Raw genomic sequence first — 23379 nt, 5'->3', positions numbered from 1 at the left:
TTCTAAGATGTAAGACTGATTTAATAGATTTGGGGAAGAAAAAATTCATTAAATATATCTATTGTAAGTGAATCCTGATTTCAGAAGCATCAAAAAAGTGAGAAGGTAGCTGGGCAAGGTGCCTGACGCCTGTAATCCTAGCACTGGGGGAGGCCAAGTGGGGCTCCTGGGTTCAGGAGTTCAAGACCAGCCTGAGCAAAAGTTAAAAAACTAGCCGGGCATTGTGTCAGGCACCTGTAATCCCAGCTACTGAGGAGGCTGAGGCAGGCGGATCACTTGAGCCCAGGGGTTTGAGGTTGCTGTGACCTAGGGTGACACCACTGCACGCTATCTGAGGTGACAGAGCAAGACTGACTCCAAAAAAAAAAAAAAAAAGTGTAAAGGCACGTATCTCCTCATCAAGAAAATGTGGTCATCCAATGCCTCAAAACACGATGAATTAATGTCAGTGGTGTTACTATCGTCCATGTTTTGTTATTGTGATTTTGGTCACATACGCCAGTATTTACTATAACTGATTACTCTGTTTGAGGAACTCATGAATTTGTCTAAAGCAAATAAGGCATTGTATCAGCATTTAACTAGTTTATTTACAAGTCACATATACTTCGATTTTACGTGCTTTTGATCTTTCTTATAAAATCTCCACAATTGTCTCCTGTTTATATTACTTAAAAAATTAATTTAATACAACTGAGACTATATCTTATAAATACCATGTCGCCTAATCATAGGTACCCTTAGGTTAATCCAAAATAAATAAAAATTTAATTTAATTTTAAAAGACAAGTAACAATCAGGCATAGGTAGAAGTTATTTTACAGGCAAGAGAGTTTGGAGAATTATAAGAATTCGCACATTCTCCTATCTCTGGAATTCTTTTTATTTGGCAGGAGGGCTCTTGCTTGCATTCCTGAGTACTTATGTGTACCCCACTAAAATCCCAGGCTTGTAATGTGAGACTGAGTTCCCTCTCGACTTTCCAGGAGTTCTTCTCTGGGAACCTTAGTTGCTTAAAAAATCACTTTTACAGTGTTCCACGTGCTATTTTCCCATGACTTAAAGTCGAATAAAATCTGCTTTGGTAAATCGTCCTTCTACGGAGCTAAGTGAGACAGCCCTGGGTCTGTGGTCTTCATGCACGTTGTATACTATTGAGCCAAAACGAGATGTTTATTTGATGTTTTCATCATGGTCACTTTTAGAGAGAAAAAAATACATAACTTACATACTGTATTTTTGGTTTGGTTTGGTTTGAAAATGTTTTCTGTAAGATGCTGTGTCTCCCATGTATATGTTGTTGTAAGACACAGTTGAAAAGATCTGGATATTCCGTTTCCCTCCTAGCAGTAGAATCTGGTTTCCTCGCTAAATAAGAACAACTAAGCTTTTCTGTCACATCCAATTCGACCAGATTTAACCAGGCAACATTTCGAGAACTTGAGATCAGAATCTCAACATCTTAGCTACATTTCCCAGTCTAAAGGAATGCCAGGACTAAAACTACTTTTTAAAAAAGGGAAATAGGGTCAGCACCTATAGTTCAAGTGGCTGAGGCACCAGCCACATACACCAGAGCTGGTGGGTTCAAATCCAGCCCGGGCCTGCCAAACAACAAGGACAACTACAACCGAAAAAGAGCCGGGTGTTGTGGCAAGTGCCTGTAGTCCCAGCTACTTGGGAGGCTGAGGCAAGAGAATTGCTTAAGCCCAGGAGTTGGAGGTTGCTGTGAGCTGTGACGCCACAGCACTCTACCCAGGGCTGTAGCTTGAGACTCTGTCTCAAAAGAAAAACAAAAAGGGAAACAAGAAACTTTGTTCCTGCAGATTGTATTTTCTAACACTTCATAAGTTTCAAAATTTAAGTTCAATGAATCAAATATTGCCAATTGAGAAGGTTTTGCTGTTTGGAAATAATGTTGGGTCAGTGGAGGAAGACTATTTCATGGTTCTCTGAAGAACTGTTCTTATATGTGTTTGTTTCCTCATAGCCTAAAATAATTGTGCATGTCCCTCAAACAGTCTGAACATATCCTGGATTTTTAAACTATTTACTAATCAAATTTCTGCTTAAAAATATTACGTGTACCCCATGACTATGTACAAATATTATGTGTCAATTTAAAAAAATTCTCTGGGTAGAGTGCCCATGGCATCACAGCTCACAGCAACCTCCAACTCCTGGGCTCAAGCCAGTCTCCTGCCTCCACCTCCCAAGTAGCTGGGACCACAGGCGTCCGCCACATGCCTGGCTAGTTTTTGGTTGCAACCATCATTGTTTGGCGGGCTAGGGCTGGATTCGAACCTGCCACCTTAGGTGTATGTGGCTGGCACCTTAGCCACTTGAGCCACATGTGCCAAGCCTTGTCAGGATTTTTTTTAAGGCACATCTAATTACCATTCTTTTGCATGTATTTTTTGTATCCTATTTTATATAATGATATGTATTTATATTTTGAAATCCACAATCCTTCTAGTATTTTAAGGATGAAGATTATTATTATGTATACAAACACTAGTTTTCAGACTTTGGGAAGGAGCAGAGATTCAGATAACACCAAATGCCTCTCTAGGCATCTAAAATCTAAACTCTGCAATGCAGATATTTTTTTAAAAGAGATACTCTGCACATAGCCACTAAAAGACACATCTGATTTTCACACTCTACATAGGTAAATATTAAGAAATGATACAGTATCTGCCAAGGCCAATATCATCAAGGGGAAAATGTTCCTAATGTTCCTAAAATAATTATTGGTGAACTTCGTAAGAAAAATTGATTTATATTAATTCATCTTGACTTTAATTTCTTGAATACAGAAGGAGAATTAATGTGAGGTTTTAGGGGGAGAGATGAGTTCTCAGACAGTTCACACCGGCTTTATCCAAACAAGTGTGATAGATGAATAACATCTGTCATGGACACTGGCTACAAAATGCGAACTTGAAAATCACCTCTTCTGCTGATTTCATCAAGGTTCGATTTTTGGCATCGTCTTCTCCTAACCCACAATCGCATAGAACCCCTGGATAGAGTTCCGTTGGTTTCATCGGCATTTTCATTTGGATTACCCTCTTTTCTCCCCCTATTATTTATTTATTTATTGTTCCTTTTTTGCTCGACGTGCCCAAGTTTAACCTTTCAGGTACGGAATCTTCTAAGCCTTTTCAGAAGTCAGACGTGCTTTGTGTAGTTCTCTCCTCTTCTTTTTCAGATTTCTCCTTTCCCAGGGTCCTCGGGATGAAGTCCTTTTCTCCTTGACTCTTTCCTCCTATTTCTTGTTTCAGATGAAGAGGAAGTCTCCCCGCCTAGCGCCTTGCCTCCAGGTTAGGATACCTTCTGCCCCTGCCCCCACGTTGTAATCCATTTTCATTGACAGTGAAGGAAAAGGAAAGGCAGGGGCCCCTTGTCCATTCAGTGCACGATGCTGGAGCGCAGGTTTCTCCTGTGCCCCTACCCCAGGGAAAACGTTGGCTTTAATGACATTTGTGTCTGTTTGTTTCACGTGAGAAACTCTTATAAAGGTTTTCTTTGCAAAATAAATAAGATAAATAAATCTTAGGTATAAATGTTAGGGGCATAGAGGGGGAGTCTTCTACTCCAGCTATAAGCCCTTCTCCCCCTCCCCATTCTTTAAATTTACATTTTTTAATTTTATTATTGTTTTTAAATCAGACATATACTTTTATAGGGACTTTCATAGTGGGAGCGCTACTGATTTTGTGCCCAAGCCAACTGGCAGTTTTTTCCTCCCCATCACAGACAAGGCAGGGTTTGGGAAAATTCAAGAAGGTTGCAGTCATCATCCCCTTGCCCCATCCCATCCCAGATCGTCCAAGTCACGCTTTCCTTTCAGGTTTGGGTAGTCGGGCCCTGGAAAGAAAAGATTCAGGTGAGCACATGCCCAGACAAGGCATCCTGTTCCCATCCTGTTCCCGTCCTGTCCCCGTCCTAATACGATCACTAATGACCTCATTTCTTGAAGTTGTAGTGATTCTAATGTTTGTTTCATTCAGTCTGTAGTTTTTCTAGCAATCCTTCATTTCATTGCCTCTTACAAGAAAACTAATGTATTGAGAAACAATTAATTCTGCATGATACACAAATTCAAGAATCTAGCCACATCAACCACTGGTCGGGTTGCTGTACTGTCACTATTGTTTTTTAACATTTAGGGACTACACAGAGATCAGCCTCCATTCCTGAGATGTGCTAACGTTATATAACAATTCACATCTTTATGGAATGTTACATGCGGTTGATAAAACATTTTCAAATGCATCCTGCCCACTCTAGCTACAATTCTTTGAGGTCATTCATTCATTCATTCAACACATTTGTACTGAGGGCCCCACTCAATCCTACTATGGGCTCGCCACGCCTGTAGACACGATGGTTCAGAAGTGGAGAGAGCAATAAAAATACTTGTCCTCCCGCTCTAAATGCAAATGACCACTATTCGCTATCAATATAACAGACACACACAACATACGATTTTAACAATAACCTGGGTATGAAAAAATGTGTACTCATGTGACTATGTTGGTTAACTTCATTGTGAAAACGATCATCTCCTATGGATAGCAAGACCTAGCATGATTGATACGTGAAAACTAAAATAATTAAATATGCATTCTCCCTCTTTTTTTAATTAATTATTTTGATTAAATCATAACTCTGTACCTTGATGCATTTATGGGGTTCAGGGTACTGCCTCGATATACAATGTGGTACTTTCCCTCTTTTCAAGAAATGTTAACAAGTAGAGATTTGTCAACCCATGAACTTTTTTTCCCCGATTATTAAGTGGCTAAAACTGAACTTCTTTGGATTCAGCTCAGAGACAGGAGCGTCTCTCCTGTCTTCCTCATCGGAATTGAGTGCAGATGAATACTAACCAAGCATCCCAGTGCAAACTACAAATTGCAAAGCAAACCTCATTTCTAGCATGTCTCTTCATGGGAAAGCCTCTGTTTCTTTTTTTTCCTATTTTTTTTCCTGGGGTCTTTTCCCTTGCAGAACACTCCCAGAATTCTTGAAATCTGTACCTACCAGTCACAATCTGTAACTTTCTTGTCAAACTATAAACCAGCTAATAGAACTGTCTCATCAGACAACACGAAGGAATCTAGAAAGAGCAGGCCAGGCTTGGCTGTTGGAACCTCGTCAGAGAGTTCCTCTCACAATGACCTTCTCCTTTAGTCTTTCCCGATTCTGTTGTATAGATGGGACCTTAGAATCAGTCACCTGGGAAAAGCCTGAGAGTCCTGCTGTCCTCTGCTTACTCCCACTGTTGCTCTGTTGGGCAGGATGGGGAGTCAAAGGAACCGTGGATGCCAGCAAAGAGAGAGTAACAACGTACCTGAAAAGAGCTACGATTTCTAGGAATTAGCAAACGTTCCTTTGCCTCGTCATAGAAGAGACGTCCCTGTAAAAATGGGACTCTCTCCCTCTCTACTGATGGCTGCGGGGGGTGGAAAGATTGACGTTCCATTTATCTAGGTTTATGAGACAGAGAAAAGCTTCAGGGTTGATGAGCGTGACAAACCCAGGTAAGTCCTCCTAAAAAGCACCTGGACCCGGAATGATCTTTCCTTCCTCTCTGCTCATCAGAATGGTCTCTTGGGGAGTCACCTGCTGGGGACGAACAGGACAAGCAGAACAATTCTCAGCTGTCCACCCTCTTGATTGAAAAACCTCAGTCAGGAACAGTGAAAGTGGGTGAGTACCCAGCATTCAATCCCATCTGGTTTTTAAATTGAGGTGAAACTCGCATATCATAAAATGAGCCATTTTAAGTGGACGATTCAGTGGCTGTTGATGCATTCATAGTCTTGCACAACCACCACTTCGATCTAGTTCCGAAAGATTTCCATTGCCCCCCAAAGACCTTGTACCCCAATGAAGCCGTTTCTTCCCATGTCCTCTCCTCTCAGGCTCTGACAACCACCAATCCGCTTTGTCTTGGGAGATTTACCTATTCTGGATAATTCCATATAAATGGAATCATATAATAGAGGAGTTTTCTTTTATTTACTGTATTACTTCAAAGTTCCTCCACAGTGTATCTGTACTTTGTTCCTCTTCATGGCTGCATAATGTTCCCTTTCATTTATATACTAAATCCTGCTTTTTTAATGACCTGAAAAGGTGAGTGACAGCTATGCCTCCAGTAACCTGGAGCCAATGTGGTTTGTATTCAGACTTGGTCCTGCTTTTTTTTTTTTTTTTGAGACAGAGCTTCAAGCTGTCCCCCTGGGTAGATGGAGTGCTATGGCATCACAGCTCACAGCAACCTCCAACTCCTGGGCTCAAGCAAGTCTCCTGCCTCAGCCTCCCAAGTAGCTGGGACCATAGGCACCTGCCACAATGCCTGGCTATTTTTTGGTTTGCAGCCATCGTTGTTGTTTGGCAGGCCCGAGCTGGATTCGAACCTGCCACCTTAGGTGTATGTGGCTGGTGCCTTAGCCACTTGAGCCACAGGCGCCAAGCTGGTCCAGCTTTTTTGCTATAGTCCTTGGGCAGGCAGTTTTGCCTCATTATGCCCCAGTTTCCCAGTCTGTAAAATGAAGATAATACTAGGCCTACCTGCAAAGTGCTCTGAAGAGTGCCTGATACATCCTAAAGCTCCGAGCTGGTGTTTGTGTTATTATGATACACTCATTCCATGAGCGCCTTCCACATCTGCACATGCTCAGAGGCAGCTAGTCAGACAGATGGTTCAACTCTTGAAACAGTCATTAAAGATAGCGATTTCACACCTCCTGTTTTCGGCTTTGTGCTGAGCACTGAGTATAGCATGTGAGCACTCAGAATTTGCAATCAGATAGGAGCAGAGAAGAAGAAATTAAACAGTCGCAAAAGCCAAGCAGCATGAAGGAATTAAATAGTACTTCAGTGAACTGCAGAAGGACCAGGGGGACTCGATAATTGTAACTACATCTTTATAAGGAATTTATTATTAGGAGAATTAGTTTTTGACTCTTACCAATATTACACAAATGAGCACATAGCTAACTGCATTCCAGATTTATTTCCTTCAAGTCTAAAAACATACTGTGGGCTCAGCGCCTGTGGCTCAAGTGGCTAAGGCGCCAGCCACATACACCTAAGGTGGCAGGTTCGAATCCAGCCCAGGCCCACCAAATAACAATGATGGCTGCAACCAAAAAACAGCCAGGCGTTGTGGCGGGTGCCTGTGGTCCCAGCTACTTGGGAGGCAGAGGCAGGAGACTTGCTTGAGCCCAGGAGTTGGAGGTTGCTGTGAGTTGTGATGCCATAGTACTCTACCGGGGGGGACAGCTTGAGGCTCTGTCTCAAAAGAAAAAAATACTGTGTGTGAACAGAAATGTTGGCACCCCACCAAGTGTGGTGGCTCACGCCTGTAATTCTAGCACTCTGGGAGGCCAAGGTGTGAGGATCCCCTTGAACTCAGGAGTTCAAGACCAGTCTGAACTGAGACTTTTAGTGAGACCTTGTCTCTACTAAAATAGAAAAAAATTATCTGGGTGTGGTGGTGGCACATGCCTGTAGTCCATCAACTTGAAAGGCAACAGAAGTTGAAATAACCTTCTAGGGTACTCGTAAATCATCAAGGACCGACTTGTTGCACAATTCTGGAGGTGTCAGTCACATCAGAGTCCTGCACTCCTGCGTCAATTCCTCCTAGTTGAAAGCAAAACAAATGATCATTTTTAAACCACAGGCTGAATCACCTGTGCTTTTTCTAGGTGAAGATATCACCTTTATAGCCAAAGTCAAGGCTGAAGATCTTCTGAGGAAACCGACTATCAAGTGGTTTAAAGGGAAATGGATGGATCTGGCCAGCAAAGCAGGGAAGCACCTCCAGCTGAAGGAAACCTTTGAAAGGCATTCTCGGGTAAGGCCCCCAAACTCCTGGCACAGGGCTCCGAGTATGGGTGAATGGTCACTGAGGTTTAGCTTTGACAGGTCTCAATTCCAGAACATTCTCTGCAATTACCATTCCTAGCGACTGCACTCTATTTTTGATTGCTTTCTATGCCCGGGGGCTGCAGGATACCTTTGCCCTCCCATGTTGAGCGTGTTGTACTGGACTTTCTAGATCCAGACACGTCTTTAAACAAATGCTCAGGACTCTGGAAAATGAGTGAAATGTGATGGCGCCTTGCGCCCGGCGACGTGGGCTGCAGGGTGTCTGGCTGCGTTTCATTGCAGGTGTACACGTTTGAGATGCAGATTATCAAGGCCAAAGAGAACTTTGCAGGGAACTACAGATGCGAGGTCACCTACAAGGATAAGTTTGACAGCTGCTCTTTCGATCTTGAAGTGCGGGGTAAGAGTGCCTTCCTGCCTGGATAAATGTGACCCTTTTTTGTGTGGGTGTGATGCCACAGAGAAGAAAGTCATTTAAGAATATGAGATGGGAGGGTGGAGATTCCTATAAAACTGTGTATTTCTGCTTGTGGTAGTCTGAGCAAGCCTGTTGAATTCGATTGTTATGGGAGAATTTAAAAGTAGAGTTGGGGGGATTTTATTACTAAGTATCTCTTATCCGTGTTAACTGTATTCTTTCAATCTCCCAGATAAGACATGCTGTCATTTTTTTGCTGCTACAGAATGTATCCGTTTCACTGGGTCCGCTTTCCTACTAAGGTTTAGGCAAAAGGTAATAGCGTATGCAGATGTCAGGACACCCCGGGGGAAGGAAGAATTTCTCTTATAAGGACTTGTGTCAGATATGGAATTCTCTATCCATCTGTTCTGTGTACTGCTCACGGTGAACCTCATAGGGATAAAGATAAAGCTGTACATTCAAGTAGGGGGGCACTTTTATAAGTCTACAAAGGGAAAGTTGACGTGGCAGCGAAGATCATGAACTTAAGATGAATCCAACGTGTGGTGTAGCTGCCAAAGACAGACGAAGCTGGTGTGAGTTTAAATTGTGCTATTCCACATCGTATAGAATCTAAGTTCAGGAAATGATAGTGATACCTCTCTACTCAACACTCTATGTGGTCCACATCTAGAGTGCTGTCTTTGGCTACAGGCATTAGACCTCAACCTGGCTGGCTTTTGAAGCCGGGTAACCAAAAGAGCAAAGAATCCAGAAACCACACCCTATCCAGCGAGAGTGTGTGGGTGAAGGAAGCCAGGCATAGAGAGGAAAGAAGGGCTATTACATAGAACGAGGGGAAGGGCCTTTCCCATGAACCTGAGAAGCACTAGGCAGATTAGAATCAAAAGATAGAAATTAAGAGGAGGTGAATTGTGTCTTAACACGACAAGGGGCTATTTCATTAAAGCTACACAGACAGCCTGGAGAGGCAGTGAGATTCACACTCAGAGAGAAGTTGAGTAGAGGCTGGGGTCGTGGGTGGGCCCTGCTGAGATTTCTGGAATAAGCAGGACTCTGCCCCTGAGCAGCACTGCTTCAGCTTGGCTGGGTGTCTCTGAGAATCACCTGGAGGGCTTTTTAAGAATATTGATTTCTGGGTGTCTCTGATCTGGTGGATTAAAATCTCCAGCAGGGAGGATCAAGAAGCTGATATGTTTTTATTAAAGTTCCTCAGATGATTCTAATGCCTAGGCAGGTCGAATGACAACTGGACAAGATAAACCCTTCACTGCTTCTTCATGAGGGAGGTACAATGACTCTTGGCAGCTCAGCCTTCGCGGACAGCCGTCCCCCCTTCACCTGGCGTTCTTTCCATTTGAGGAATCCCACAGCCCATAATGGAAGTGAACACAACTGTCTTCTTGCTGGTCATTTATTTTACTGTTTTCCTTCCTTTCAAAGAATCCACTGGGACTACTCCAAGCATTGACATCAGATCTGCTTTCAAGAGAAGGTAATTTCAAAAGCTAATCTGGACAGGCTTTATGTAACATGGAAGTGGGGGATTTTCAAAGCACACTTCCCTTCCTCCACACTCCATATTCCAAATGAGAATAATCCTTTTCACAGTAGTCGAACACACCATATATTTAAACGTTGGCATTCTAGAAAATCCATAGATCACTTTCTAGAATATTCTTTTTATATGGAATCTCCCATTTATACAGGTTTCACAGTTGCCTTAGAAAGATTAATTGTATTATTTTCTACCAAGTGGCCTGAAGAGATATATAATAAGAAATATTTCATATAGCATCAGTTATGTAATGTCAGAAAAAAATTATTTATAATGCTTTTCATCTAAAAATCCCTTATGGAGCTACTAAAATATGTGTCCAAGAAAACCACAATTAAGTAGCTACTTACTGACCTTAGTGCCATATAATGTTGCATTATCCTAAATGAAAGACTACTGAGTCTGCTGGCATTAAGAATACTGTGGAAAGGCCAGGTGCGATGGCTCATGCCTGTAATCCGAGCACTTTGGGAGGCTGAGGTGGGCAAATCGCTTGAGTCCACGAGTTCAAGACCAGCCTGAGCAAGAGCAAGACCCCATCTAAAAGAATACCATAGGAAAAACAAAGAATACTATAGAAAGACAAAATTTAGAGACCTATTTGTTTTTGCAACTGCCAAGGCTGAAAATAATCAGGGGGTCAAGGTAGGAATATTAAAATGTTTTCTTGTTGCAGAAAAACACAGCTAATCTCCTGCCATTATGTTACTTTTTGTACTTAATTATTCCATAATATAAATTCTTTAATGAGAGCAAATGTTTTGTTCTTCTTAAGCCTGAATCCATAACCACTTTGTTAAATATGGAAGGTCATCCCAAACTATTATAAAACAAGGATTTAGTCTGCTATGAAAGGGCATATTTCCCTCCTAAATTAAAAAATAAATAAAATTGTAATTTCTTTGAAAAGTTATTTAATATTACTAGTATTCTTGTATTTTCTGGTATTTTTAAATTTAAAGATAGTCATCATTTTCAAATCTATCACTTTTCAACAAATGCACAGGTCTAGATGCTTGTAGCATGTACATTTTAGGAGAGGGAGACAAAATCTAATAAATTCTGTGCTTTAAAAGAATAGAAATGGGCTCGGCGCCTGTGGCTCAAGTGGCTAGGGCGCCAGCCACATACACCTAAGGTGGTGGGTTCGAATCCCCAGCCTGGGCCCGCCAAAGAACAATGATGGCTGCAACCAAAAAATGGCCAGGCGTTGTGGCGGGCGCCTGTAGTCCCAGCTACTTGGGAGGCAGAGGCAGGAGACTCGCTTGAGCCCAGGAGTTGGAGGTTGCTCTGAGCTGTAAAGCCATGGCACTCTACCCAGGGGGACAGCTTGAGGCTCCGTCTCAAAAAAAAAAAAGAATAGAAATGTTGGGCGGCGCCTGTGGCTCAGTGAGTAGGGCGCCAGCCCCATATACCAAGGGTGACAGGTTCTAACCCAGCCCCAGCCAAAGTGCAACCAAAAAATAGCTGGGCATTGTGGCGGGCACACGTCATCCCAGCTACTCTGGAGGCTGAGGCAAGAGCTGGAGGTTGCTGTGAGCTGTGACGCCACAGCACTCTACCGAGGGCGAAAAAATGAGACTCTATCTCTAAAAAAAAAAAAAAAAATTTACTTCAAAAGGCCTCCAAACACCTGCTATTAAAGAAATTTTGAAACCCCACTACTTATTTCTTATGACTTACATGTTATACACACAGTTTTTAAACCCGCAGGCTCTTTTCTTAGAAACCGTAACTAACATTTGTAAAGAGCAGGAAACAAAATCTTCATTTAAAAAGTTAAACATGTAAGTAAGTGTGTGGTGCCCTTTGAAAGGTCAGCTCTAGAGCTTCTAGAGTTTCTATAAAATCACAGCGGTGGTCACATGCCTAATTTAAGATGCATTTCTCCAAACGAAGCCACTTTCTCAAACTACTCGTAAAGGGTTCACGCACCATTCGAAGAGAAGTTCTTGAAAAACAGGTCTTAAAAGGTATGAATGTTCATCACAAAAATTAAGATTAGAATTATCTCCCTTTAAAGCAGAAAGGAATGCATCTTCTAAAAAGCTCTGTGTCAGCTCCATTTTTAGGCTATGTTGGTATCACATTATCTGATTCATCTATTCGTGAACACAAAGAGGTCACCTTTGAATATAAAGGCTCTGTACTTATATATCCGACGTTGGCAAACTTTATCCTCCAAGCCAATCTCTGTCTTTCACAAGTAACAGAGATTAGCAAAGGTCCTTTGCTTTTTACCCAGGTAAGTCTCCAGAGCCCCCAACTTACAAAAACAAAGTACTTTGCGTTGCTTGGCTTAAGTGCATTTGTGTTATCTGGTTTTAACACAAATCCAAGCAGTTGTATATATGCAATCTTCAAAAATAGGTCTTCTGAAATCGTAGAGTAACACAAGCTCCTCACGTTTTTCTTTTCCACAAGGACAGACTCCAAAAATATAAAACGTCTCTTGTGTGAAAAGTAATAGTTTGTGTTGATTTGGTCTTCGCGTGCTGGTACACAATTGCATATATGTTATATGTCGAGTGTCTGGGGGAAACGGTTGGGTATGTCTTGGCATTAAACACAGATTTGCTTCTCTTTTGTTAATGACAGTGGAGAAGGTCAAGAGGATGCAGGGGAACTTGACTTTAGTGGTCTCCTGAAACGTAGGTGAGAACCAAGCGATGGAGTGAGGCAATGTGGCCTGAAAATCTTTTAGACACTCACTCGGAGAAGTCAAGTTTAAAGTGGATGTTTTCCAAAGAGTTGTTTGTCTCTTACAGCGTGTTTTGCTTATAGACTATAACAGAATCAACTAAGAAAAAGAAAAAACCCGCATACTAATCTGTCCATGACTTCAGCTGATGCTTTTCAAATAGTTCCTGAGTCTTTGCATATTTTCCTAGTTGGGGATGGGGAGATGTGAAAACTGAGACATAAAGCTTAAAGACCTAGATGAGAAACTTCTAAGACAGTACCCAGGATTCCTTCTCATGACCGAATAAATAAAGCCTCCATTCTCCTGCTTTATTTGATGATCTAACAAACACATTGATTTCATGATTTTGGTAAAAGTCTGCAGATAAATATGTATTTTTGAAGAGGCAGGCTTACTTTATTATTATATTATTTGTGATATATTATATTGCTACTAGTCTAAAACACCACTGATTTCAGACTATACCAGTATTTTATAAATCATCAAGGGAAAAACTCTTTACATGAAACTGATATAAAACCTATAAAATTTCATTATGGATATTTAGCACATAATAATTTTATAGGATTTCTGTCCACATATATGCATTTTATATGCCAATGTAATATTTTATATATAGTTATACATACCTATTTACTATAGTAAATGGATTATGACACACTATTGATAAGATGCATTCTTATTTCAGAAATGTTTCAAATTCCCCCCAAATGTGTTACCACTTTTATCACTTCTAAAAGGATTTAGAAGTGATAAAATGGAAAAAAATAATTAGTATTATCCCTCACTCACACTCCCTTGATATTGTTCTCTCCTGATATAAAACCTATAAAATTTCATTATGGATATTTAACACATAATAATTTTATAGGATTTCTGTCCACATATATGCATTTTATATGCCAATGTAATATTTTATATATAAAGTTATACATACCTAGATATTTACTATAGTGAAGAAGCAACAAAAAAGATTTCTGCTGTGGTTAAGGGTTTTATCTAGCCAATTTGTGAATTAACAGTAAAACTACAATTCTAAATTAATAACATGTAAGTTTCATTTAGCTTTTCAGGTTTTTAAATTACTTTTAGTGCTTTCTATGCTTATTAAAGAAACTTGAGAACAAATACGCTTTCATCAGTTACAAGCACTTGTTAAACTAGGCTTAACAAGGTTAGTTAAGGCATTCTAAGGTTAGTTGAATGCCTTTCCTCAAGCCCCTCTGAATGAAAAATTTACCTCTTGGCTCGGCATCCATAGCTCAGTGGGTGGTATGGTGTATACACCGAGGCTGGCAAGTTCGAGCCTGGCCTGGGCCTACTAAACAACAATGACAGCTGCAACCAAAGAATAGCCAGGCATTGTGGCAGGTGCCTGTAGTCTCAGCTACTTGGGAGGCTGAGGCAAGAGAATCACTTAAAGCCCAAGAATTGGAGGTTGCTGTGAGCTGTGACACCACAGCACTCTACTGAGGGTGACTCTGTCTCAAAAAAAAAAAGAAAAGAAAAGAAAAGAAAAATTTACTTCTAATCCTCAACATTTAGGTTGAGAACAGAAATATTAATAGGTATGATTTATTAATTACTGATGGGCCAATCAATAGAATGTAGCAATGTCAAATACATCTTTCTTCCTCTAGATATTTAAAATAATCCTTAGTCTCAATACTATTAATTCTAGAAATGCATTGAAGGCAATGGTACATGAAGTGCCTTCAGGGAGCTTCCCTCTTGCTCATTCTACAGGTGGGAATCTGAGGTCCAGAGACATCAAGGGATTGACCTCCCATCACACAGGAGTTAGAGGCAGGGCAGGGACCCAAAATAAAAAGTTTCCTTTTCCTGAGTTAGCTCTTATTCTGTAATAAATACCACCTTGAATCTGCCCTGGAAGCTGGTGCATCCGTTTATTAACACAAAATGAAGCACTTTAGGGAGACAAAAGAGGTTTTTATTCTCCCTGTGATCATTTACTCACCCAGAAAAACATCAAATGCTTTTTTGTGCAGAATATAATGCTGGGCGATAGAAGGAAGAGAAACCCAGTGCCTGGCACACAGGAAGAGATGAATTCGTGGATATATTTGTGAGAGGGAAAGGGGCGTGGTAAAAACATGGATTTGAGTCTCAACTCTACTATTTACTAAATGGTGATTTACTAAAAAGACCCCACTGGGACTTGATTTCCACATCTGTAAATGTGAAGAATAAAAATGACTTAATAGAATTATTGTGAGAATCAAATTAAGGGTAAAGGGCCTCGCTCACAGTAGATGGCCAATAAATATTTCACTTCCACTAAGGAAATGTGACATTTTTCTCTCAGAGCTTATATTCAGAACCAGACAAAACACATACAACCAATTAAAATGTGGTACAGTGGATTAAACACCACGTTTCAATTAAAAAGAAAAAAGAACAGCTGGATTCTACCATCTACAGCATGAATTCTAGAATAAAAGAAATCTAATATATGATTGAAATAACTAAAGAAAAAATCATTTAAAAAATTGGAAGTCAGGGGGCAGCACCTGTGACTCAGTGAGTAGGGCGATGGCCCCATATACCAAGGGTGGCAGGTTTGAACCCAGCCCCAGCCAAACTGCAACAAAAAAATAGCCGGGCGTTGTGGTGGGCACCTGTAGTCCCAGCTCCTCAGGAGGCTGAGGCAAGAGAATCACCTAAGACTCTGTCTCAAAAAAAAAAGGAAGTCAGTATGTCTCGAGTTCTCATTTTCTTTATATCCCCTAATTATGATGTTTTACTCAGCATTAGATTGTTGTTAACGTTATGACTATGTTCATTTATACTAATCCACTAGCATAACGTTAGAAATCATTGTGTTTTCCTACTAATTTGTGCATTGCATGTGTTTTCATTGTGGTAATGACACATGGTTACCATTCCTAGTCCTCTGAGAGTGTGTCTCAATACCCCTATCACAGTAAATAACAAAACCACCAACATCTCTGTACAACAGAAGATCTGCCCGCACCCAAACAAAGCCAGCTTGCGTCAAACAGACACGAGCTAAATCACAGCAAATCTTCTGGGCAGCATCCTGTTATGGGATTTGACTTGTATGAACACTTGAAAGTTTTATTCTACATAAAATTTCTATAACTGCTATACTCTTCGCTAAGATCATTAAGTTATAGAAATGTTGATGTAGATTAAAGCACCGTGGACCTTATACAGGCCTATCCCATGGCTTGGAAAGGAATCAGAGATGCCTTTAGAAATTTGGGTTTGTCTCTTCACTGTAATTTAACATAGCCATGCAGACAGGGTTATGTGCAGCCCCCATGGTAAGTAAAGCTATGCTCCATCCAGGTGAGTTACAGACATAATACAGGTGAGAGCCTGGCTTCACATTCTAGTACAAGAGAAATGCTTCTCTGTGCAACTTGGGATGCTATTAAGTGATGGAAAGTAAAGGAAGGAATAGGAGAGAGGTCACTGGTACTCTTATACGAAATTTCATAAGACAGGGATGTGGTAGAATGCAATATATCTTGGTGTTTTAATGAAAAAATAGTGAAGATAATCGATCTTAGGAATCTACCAATAAAACTGGCTCAAGAAATCACACTAAAATGACGCTCTTTACTCCTTCCTATAAATATTCATTTCATCAATGTAAATATGACTCAGTGTTGATTTGTGCCTCTTGTTATAAGAGCTATTTGAATACATCAATGCACAAAGTTATGATTTAATAAAGAAAATAATAATAATAAATAAAAATGAGCTATTTTAATTATATCTAGCTTGATATCTTTAAATCCTTCCACCAATGTCCGGACGATGCCTAAAATATGCATACGTATAATTCTTCTTAGTTAAAATATAAATTTAACATGATCTAGTAAGGCATCATTTCAAGTTCAGAAACTATATTTAGGCTGGAATATGACAAAATACAGCATTAATAAAATAGGTTGAGAAAATACCCCTCAGAGAAAATATGCATAGGTATGTGATATATACATATTCATCTTAATTGTAATTCTCTTAGACTTACTACTAAAACATCCAAAGAATGTATTGGAAGTGTAGACTGTTTTCAGGCAGTAGATTGAGTGGATCTGACAAATTATTACCAATACTCCAATTTCAGGATAAGTTCCTTAAGCCTGTCAATCTCCCCTGGTTTGTAAAGTGTGTAGCTATCGTTTCAGTGAGATGAAGATCATGCTTGCATCTTGGAGTTTTTAAGAGGCTCATTTTTCTAATGGTGCTGTCTAGTCCTTCCCGTCAGGAATACTGGTAACCTATGACCTCTCACTTCCTTCCATTTTCTGGGTTTGCTTCAGTGTCCCCCTATGCCATCAGGCAAAAAGATTTACATGGAAATGTAAAACGGAAATTAGATATTTATAATAGAAGTCACCCTTGCCTAATGACACCCTAAAAGCTATGTTAATATTTATATTCTCTTCCTTACCCAATATGTTACTACTTTACCCATTATTATAACCCAGCATTTCCCTTTCAAAGTATATATAGATATAAAGAAGAAACTCTGAAGTGAGTGTAATTGATGTAACAATACAAACATATGTAACCTGTGACCCCCTAATATAAGATACATTGCCCAGTTTTCCAGAAAATCAGATCCAAACCAGCATTACTCACAAGTAGTCACGGCAACATTTCCAAATTAACTCGGTAAAAAATAGTCACATAAACTTAAAATCAGAACTAGTTACTAGCCAGTGAAGTAAACCAGTTCATTCACACTAAGCCTCTTTTCCTGAAGAGTGTGTAGTCCTGTGCTTGGTTTCACTTTCTGTTTTTAAAACAAGATAAAACAAGTGTACTTTAAATAGATTTGTGTTGTTTTTTTTAGTTAGATATGTATGTTCTTTATACGGTCTATACATTCTTCAGTCAGTGATCAAAAGTAGTGGTAATAATTTTATTAATTACCCTAAGAAGATACTTTGTCCTTGTTTATCCTAAACCATTTGCTTTCTCTTAACATTTGTGTTTTTATAATCTGCACCCAAAAAACATTCAAAAGTACTTTCAGATGAAATATGAGAGAATCCTCTTTATCCTCTGCCAATTTAGGAAAAAAACTATTTTTGCAAAGCATCAATATCCAAAAAAGGCATATGAAAAACAAAAAACCTTTATGGCAGTTTCAAATGTTTTTGTATTTGTTTAAAAAGGCAAAAAATGGTTAATGCACATATTTATGAATATAGTAGCAAAAACGCTATTTGCAAAATTGAGACGTTTGAAATAAATATATTTGTATTATCTCCATATTTATCGAGGGTGTGAACATCAACGAAGAGAGAAAGAGATCATTTTTCTTTCCTTGGCCAGTATTTAAATCTTTTAGTTCTTAATCTGTTTTTCAAAATAAATTGAATATCCACATCCTAGATGAAACCTATTCCTTAAGTTCCCCCCAATCCCATCTTCTAATCAGACTTCATAATTAAAAGTAAGTGAAAATATTTTCAGAATATTCCTTGATATCCTTTGATCCCCTAAAATTGTGTTTTGAATTAGGAAAATGAAAAATGTTACTATATGTGCATGTATTTGATCTCTCACTATCTGGAAGGTTCTCTAAGACTGTAAGCAAGGTAAGAAGACTGACTTCTGGGGTTTTAAGTCCTCGGGCTTTCAACTGAGCTGTTCACACCGCAACTAAAAACTAGAGTCATACCCCGACCATCCTTATCTCTCAAGGGCCAGTGCAGCCACTAAACTAGGCAATGGTTCTCCTCGGTTAGGGAGGTGAAGCAGCAGGAGGAAGAACCCGAGATAGACGTGTGGGAGCTGCTGAAGAGCGCCAAACCCAGCGAGTACGAGAAGATCGCCTTCCAGTATGGGATCACCGACCTGCGCGGGATGCTCAAGCGGCTCAAGCGCATGCGCAGAGTGGAGAAGAAGAGCGCAGGTGAGCGCGCGGGGGTGGGGGGCGTGGCGGCGGCCGCCGCGCGCTGGAGACGCTTGACCTTGAACGCGGCCCTGGGCGGCTTCGGTCTCCCGCGCGGTCGGGCGCGGCGCTGGATAGGAGCGCGAGGCTTACGCTTCTCTTGGTTACCTTTTGGCTCCTGGTAGTTTCACTGCCCCGCACATCGCTGCTTACGCGGGAAGCGGACCCCGTCTAAACGTTTAAGGTACAAGAGATTTATAGCGCATGTGCAAAGTAGGAAGGACTAGTAAATATCCCCGCTGCCACTGGGAATTTCTATCTCCCTCATTCTCAAATTCTCGATTTTTACTTAGGTAGAATACATTCCCTTCCGCCCGTTTGATGCGGCTTGGGAATACGCTTTTTCACGCCCAATACTGTTATCAAAATGTTTCGTATGGAGATCTGAAGTGGATCCGCTTTCTGCTGTTTAAATTCTTTTTTTTAAAGTGGAAAGAAGAAAGAGAAAGAAATATATTTTAAATTGATCTTTAGCTCTTCAAACTTTCCTACACGGGGTCATTGTCAGTTATGGGTTTATGGCACGTCAGGGTAATTTATCCATGCTCTTATTTTTTGTTTTGTTAATGCTCAAATAGAAAGACCCTCACAACCTCCTTTTTAAAAATATGCCCTGTATTTCTAAACTTCCCTGTAAATTGACTAAGAAGTGGCCCCCAGAGAAATGTAGGATTGTGTTTTGTTTACATAACTCAGACATTTCCACCACCCCAGAACTCCTGAAGTTGTATTTTTTGAGAGGTATCTGGAGGTGAATAGTCACAAACCAGGGCGCCAGCTGACGTCACTTTCCCTGTGCTGGCCTTTCTTACCACTTAGTTGTGAATTCTTGTTTTAAGGTGTGTGATAGGTAACTTTTAAGTTAGTGCTTATTTTATCTTGTTAAAATATGAGAACATGAGCTTGTTTAAGCAATAGTATGATAAGGTTGAAATAATGGAAATGAGAACATGACAACATGAAGCGTTTCACCTACCATGTATTTTCCAAACCATCTAAATGAGAATTCTTATCTTTAAAATCAGAGGAGGGGGTGGAAAGGCCAGGCAGGGTGGCTCACACCTATAATCCTAGCACTACAGATGATCAAGGCAGAAAGAGCACTTGAGCTCAGGAGCTTGAGACCAGTCAGAGCAAAAGTAAGACTCTATCTCTACCAAAAATACAGAAAACTTAGCCAGGGTGTTGTGGCAGGTGCCTGTAGTCCCATCTATTTAGGAGGCTAAGGCAGGAGGATCACTTGAACCCAAGAGTTTGAGGTTGCTGTGAGCTAGGTTAATGCCACAACACCCTATCCTGGGCAACAGAGGAAGACTCTGTCTCAAAAAAAGAAAAAAAAAAGACAGAATATTAAATTAAGAAAGAAGTTAACTACCTCTGTTTAGGACCTTTCAATGACGATATTTTTTAAAAAAATTACTGTGTTCTATGTTATTTAAAATGTTTGGAAATCCAGAGTTTCTAGCTGTATACACAGAGGGTGTTTTTTAAATGCCACTATTTGGGCAGGTTTCTATAGTACAAAAACTTTGCTAAGCTCACTATTTCAATTAGTCATTTAATTTAATTTGATCCTATGAATCACTACATTTGTCTTATAAATTCTGTGATTTAAAAAAAAACTATCTGTGGTACAGAATTACAGAAATAATATCAATCATCCTCCTAGTAATCATGCTAGGAAAATAAACATATTCCCAAAGTTTAATTTCATTTGGATGGTATGTGTGTGTAGGTTCCCTGAGGAATCAGGTAATTTTGAAAACTTCTTCAACTATTCATTTCTTATGTTTCGTCCAAGGACATTTCAATTTGAAAGTTTTTCTTTCCATTTTTAAACCATCTTATTGTATATAAATTAACACGGAATTCTCACTATAAAGGATAATTTGAAAGGCTTTTCTTCTGTGAGGTTCCTGTTTGCATTTGTTTTTTGGTTCTCAGACATACTTTGACTATTTAAAGTCACAGTGCGTATTTGCTCATATGAATATATTGTGCTTCTTCTATCCTGCCAGCTTTTGCAAAAATTCTTGATCCTGCGTATCAGGTTGATAAAGGAGGCAGAGTGAGGTTTGTTGTGGAACTGGCAGATCCGAAGCTGGAGGTGAAATGGTATAAAAATGGGCAAGAAATTCGACCCAGTACAAAGTAAGTGGACTTTGCAATAATTGGTAATAACGACACAGTAAATAAACAACAGTTTGACTTAATTTTCCAAGAATAAAAGGATTTTTAGTGAAAGATTTATAATTCTAAATATGGAGACAGAGTAAAATTTAAGTCACTTTTTATGTATTTTTAAATTAAAATTATAGTGCTATATAAACTAAACCTTGTTTTATGTTTCTATACAAACTATTTCAAGTGATTCCCAATTATAGTTTTATGTAGCTACAGGTTATGTGTAATTTTTGCAGAGTATTGCTAAACTTCTCCTAATTTTTTAAAATAAAATTTTTAAATAATTTGAAAGGCACATGTGATATGCCACCTGGGAATCACACCTTATAATTAGATGACTTTTGTTTTCCCAAAATAGCATCTATATTCGATAATGGCTGAATACTTTTATATTCAATTCAGGTATGATTTTGAGCACTTACTCGTCATATTGCATCTGAATAGAACTATTTAATGCTGACGTCTGATGAAACACAGATCTAAGCCTGCGTTTTATTATTGCTTGGCCCTCTCTCAAATAAAGGAGACAGGCTAAAGACAGACTAATCCCCGATGTCTGGTATTATCTCTGGTCTGTTATGAAACCACTTTACAGAGATCCTTCTCAGCCTGAGAGATTTTCAACTCCAATATATTTTTTAAGTTAACAGGGGCCACGTGTACATTTATAAAAGACTTTAATCCTGGAAAGCCATCACTTCTGGAGTACAATTAGGTGGTTTCCAATTTCTGACTATGGTGATGCCAAAAGAGTGACTGTGTGATTATGTTTATACCCAATGTAAAAATTCCTTGAAGATGGCCTGAATTTACCAAGAGCATAATTTTAATTGTTTTTCCTTAGAAAATGTTGTTTAGTATTTTGTTCATGAAATCCTCGATTTGAAAATTCCCAAAACAGATTTTTTTCCTAGTCTATTATAACCCGTATGCTCCTCCCTAATCTAGGTCACGGATAATTAAATTTCCTGAACTCGGTTTTTAGTTTTCTATTTCCAAATATTCATTTTGTTCTTAGTAGATGGTAAGTGTGATGTGATAGCACCAGTTCTTAAACTCAGTTAAGAGAACATCACATTCTATAGAATTACTGCATTGGTGATTAAGGAAGGTCATATCTCTGCTTAAATTTATTATTTAATAATCATTTATTCAGCCCCTCAAATCTCCTGTATCACTGGGCTAGGCAATAAATAAAATAAAGATCAGTGAATAAATTTCTCACCACCTATAAAGTACATGAATTGGTCATTTAAAGAATATACAGATTTGGCTCGGCGCCTGTGGCTCAAATGGCTAAGGTGCCAGCCACTTACACCTAAGGTGGCGGGTTCAAATCCAGCCCAGGCCCGCCAAACAACAATAATGGCTGCAACCAAAAAATAGCCGGGCATTGTGGCAGGCACCTGTAGTCCCAGCTACTTGGGAGGCTGAGACAGGAGACTTGCTTGAGCCCAGGAGTTGGAGGTTGCTGTGAGCAGTGAAGCCATAGCACTCTACCCAGGGGGACAGCTCGAGGCTCTGTCTCAAAAAAAAAAAAAAAGAATATACAGATTTAAAAATCTCTCTGACACCCTTGGCCAACTCTATTTTTCAACAGCAGTAAAAAAATGTAAGCAATAAGTACGTAAGTGCTGATTTATATTTGAAATAAAAACCTTCCATAAAAGAAAATTATAGCAGAAATGAAATACTATATATAAATATGCACAGGTACTATTATTATAAAGATGAAAAACTGGTTTTTGTTTGATATTAAAGTACGTAAGATATGTGTCCTGCATGGCAGATCAAAATCATGTCCCTGACTTTCAAACATGACCAAGTTAGAAGCCAAATTTGCTGGCAATAAAGAAAAGAATAAAATCAAGTTCACCAACTGTTTATCCTCCTCCTATTTAAAACAGATACATCTTTGAACACAAAGGTTGTGAAAGAATCATGTTTATCAATAACTGTGCGCTGACAGATGATTCAGAGTATTATGTGACAGCGGGAGATGAGAAGTGTTCCACTGAGCTCTTTGTAAGAGGTAAAAGAAAATCTCTTCCTGTAGTTGTTCTCGGCTCCTTCTTCCCCCGGGGTAATGATCACAATGAAAGTAAGGTGAGCTCTTTAGCTCCAGAGCACAGGCAGTGGTACCTCCAGGAATGGTCTGGCTTGGGTGTTAGGAGGGCTCAGCCCTGATTATCCTAATGAGTCTTTGGGTTTGTTAAAGACTAGAAAAGTCAAGGGGAGAAAACAACTACAAGTAAAAATGCCTTGAGGTTTTGATTCAAGCCAAGTACTAGTCTGAAAAATAATTATTCTAGACTACAGCTCTGAGCAGACTTTACAGGATAATCCTCATTTCACTCACCGATCACAGTAGATTTCTATTGAAACTAGCTTCATTAATAACGGGTTGGCATCCAGCACATTAAAGACCACCTTTTACAGCTCAGCGCCTGTGGCTCAACTGGCTAAGGCGCCAGCCACGTACACCTAAGGTGGCGGGTTCGAATCTCCAGCCCGGACCTGCCAAACAACAATGACGGCTGCAACCAAAAAATAGCCGGGCATTGTGGCGGGCGCCTGTGGTCCCATTCTACTCCTGCGGCTCGGCGCCTGTGGCTCAACCGGCTAAAGGCGCCAGCCAC

General features: G+C 39.8%; 1 protein-coding gene across 6 annotated transcripts in view; it reads left to right on the top strand.

Annotated features, from left to right (window-relative positions):
- Nucleotides 1–23379, top strand: part of MYBPC1 (myosin binding protein C, slow type) — an 87863-nt gene that overhangs the window by 28457 nt on the left and 36027 nt on the right. For 3 of the 6 annotated variants that reach the window (XM_003783306.1, XM_003783308.1, XM_003783307.1), the window contains exons 4-11: nucleotides 5614–5721; nucleotides 7731–7879; nucleotides 8197–8314; nucleotides 9779–9830; nucleotides 12492–12548; nucleotides 18351–18517; nucleotides 20575–20707; nucleotides 22648–22772. In XM_003783306.1, coding sequence (XP_003783354.1) covers nucleotides 5614–5721; nucleotides 7731–7879; nucleotides 8197–8314; nucleotides 9779–9830; nucleotides 12492–12548; nucleotides 18351–18517; nucleotides 20575–20707; nucleotides 22648–22772 — 909 coding nt within the window. Of the gene's footprint in view, nucleotides 1–3287; nucleotides 3327–3856; nucleotides 3893–5613; nucleotides 5722–7730; nucleotides 7880–8196; nucleotides 8315–9778; nucleotides 9831–12491; nucleotides 12549–18350; nucleotides 18518–20574; nucleotides 20708–22647; nucleotides 22773–23379 lie in introns of all 6 variants that reach the window. The other 3 variants (XM_003783304.1, XM_023509277.1, XM_003783305.2) reach the window with 2 other exon arrangements.

Source organism: Otolemur garnettii, unplaced genomic scaffold (assembly GCF_000181295.1).
Source record: "Otolemur garnettii isolate 467f Iridium unplaced genomic scaffold, OtoGar3 scaffold00007, whole genome shotgun sequence".
Lineage (NCBI taxonomy): Eukaryota > Metazoa > Chordata > Mammalia > Primates > Galagidae > Otolemur > Otolemur garnettii.
The sequence above is the reverse complement of the archived record's forward strand: the minus strand, read 5'-3'. Positions and strand labels throughout refer to the sequence as shown.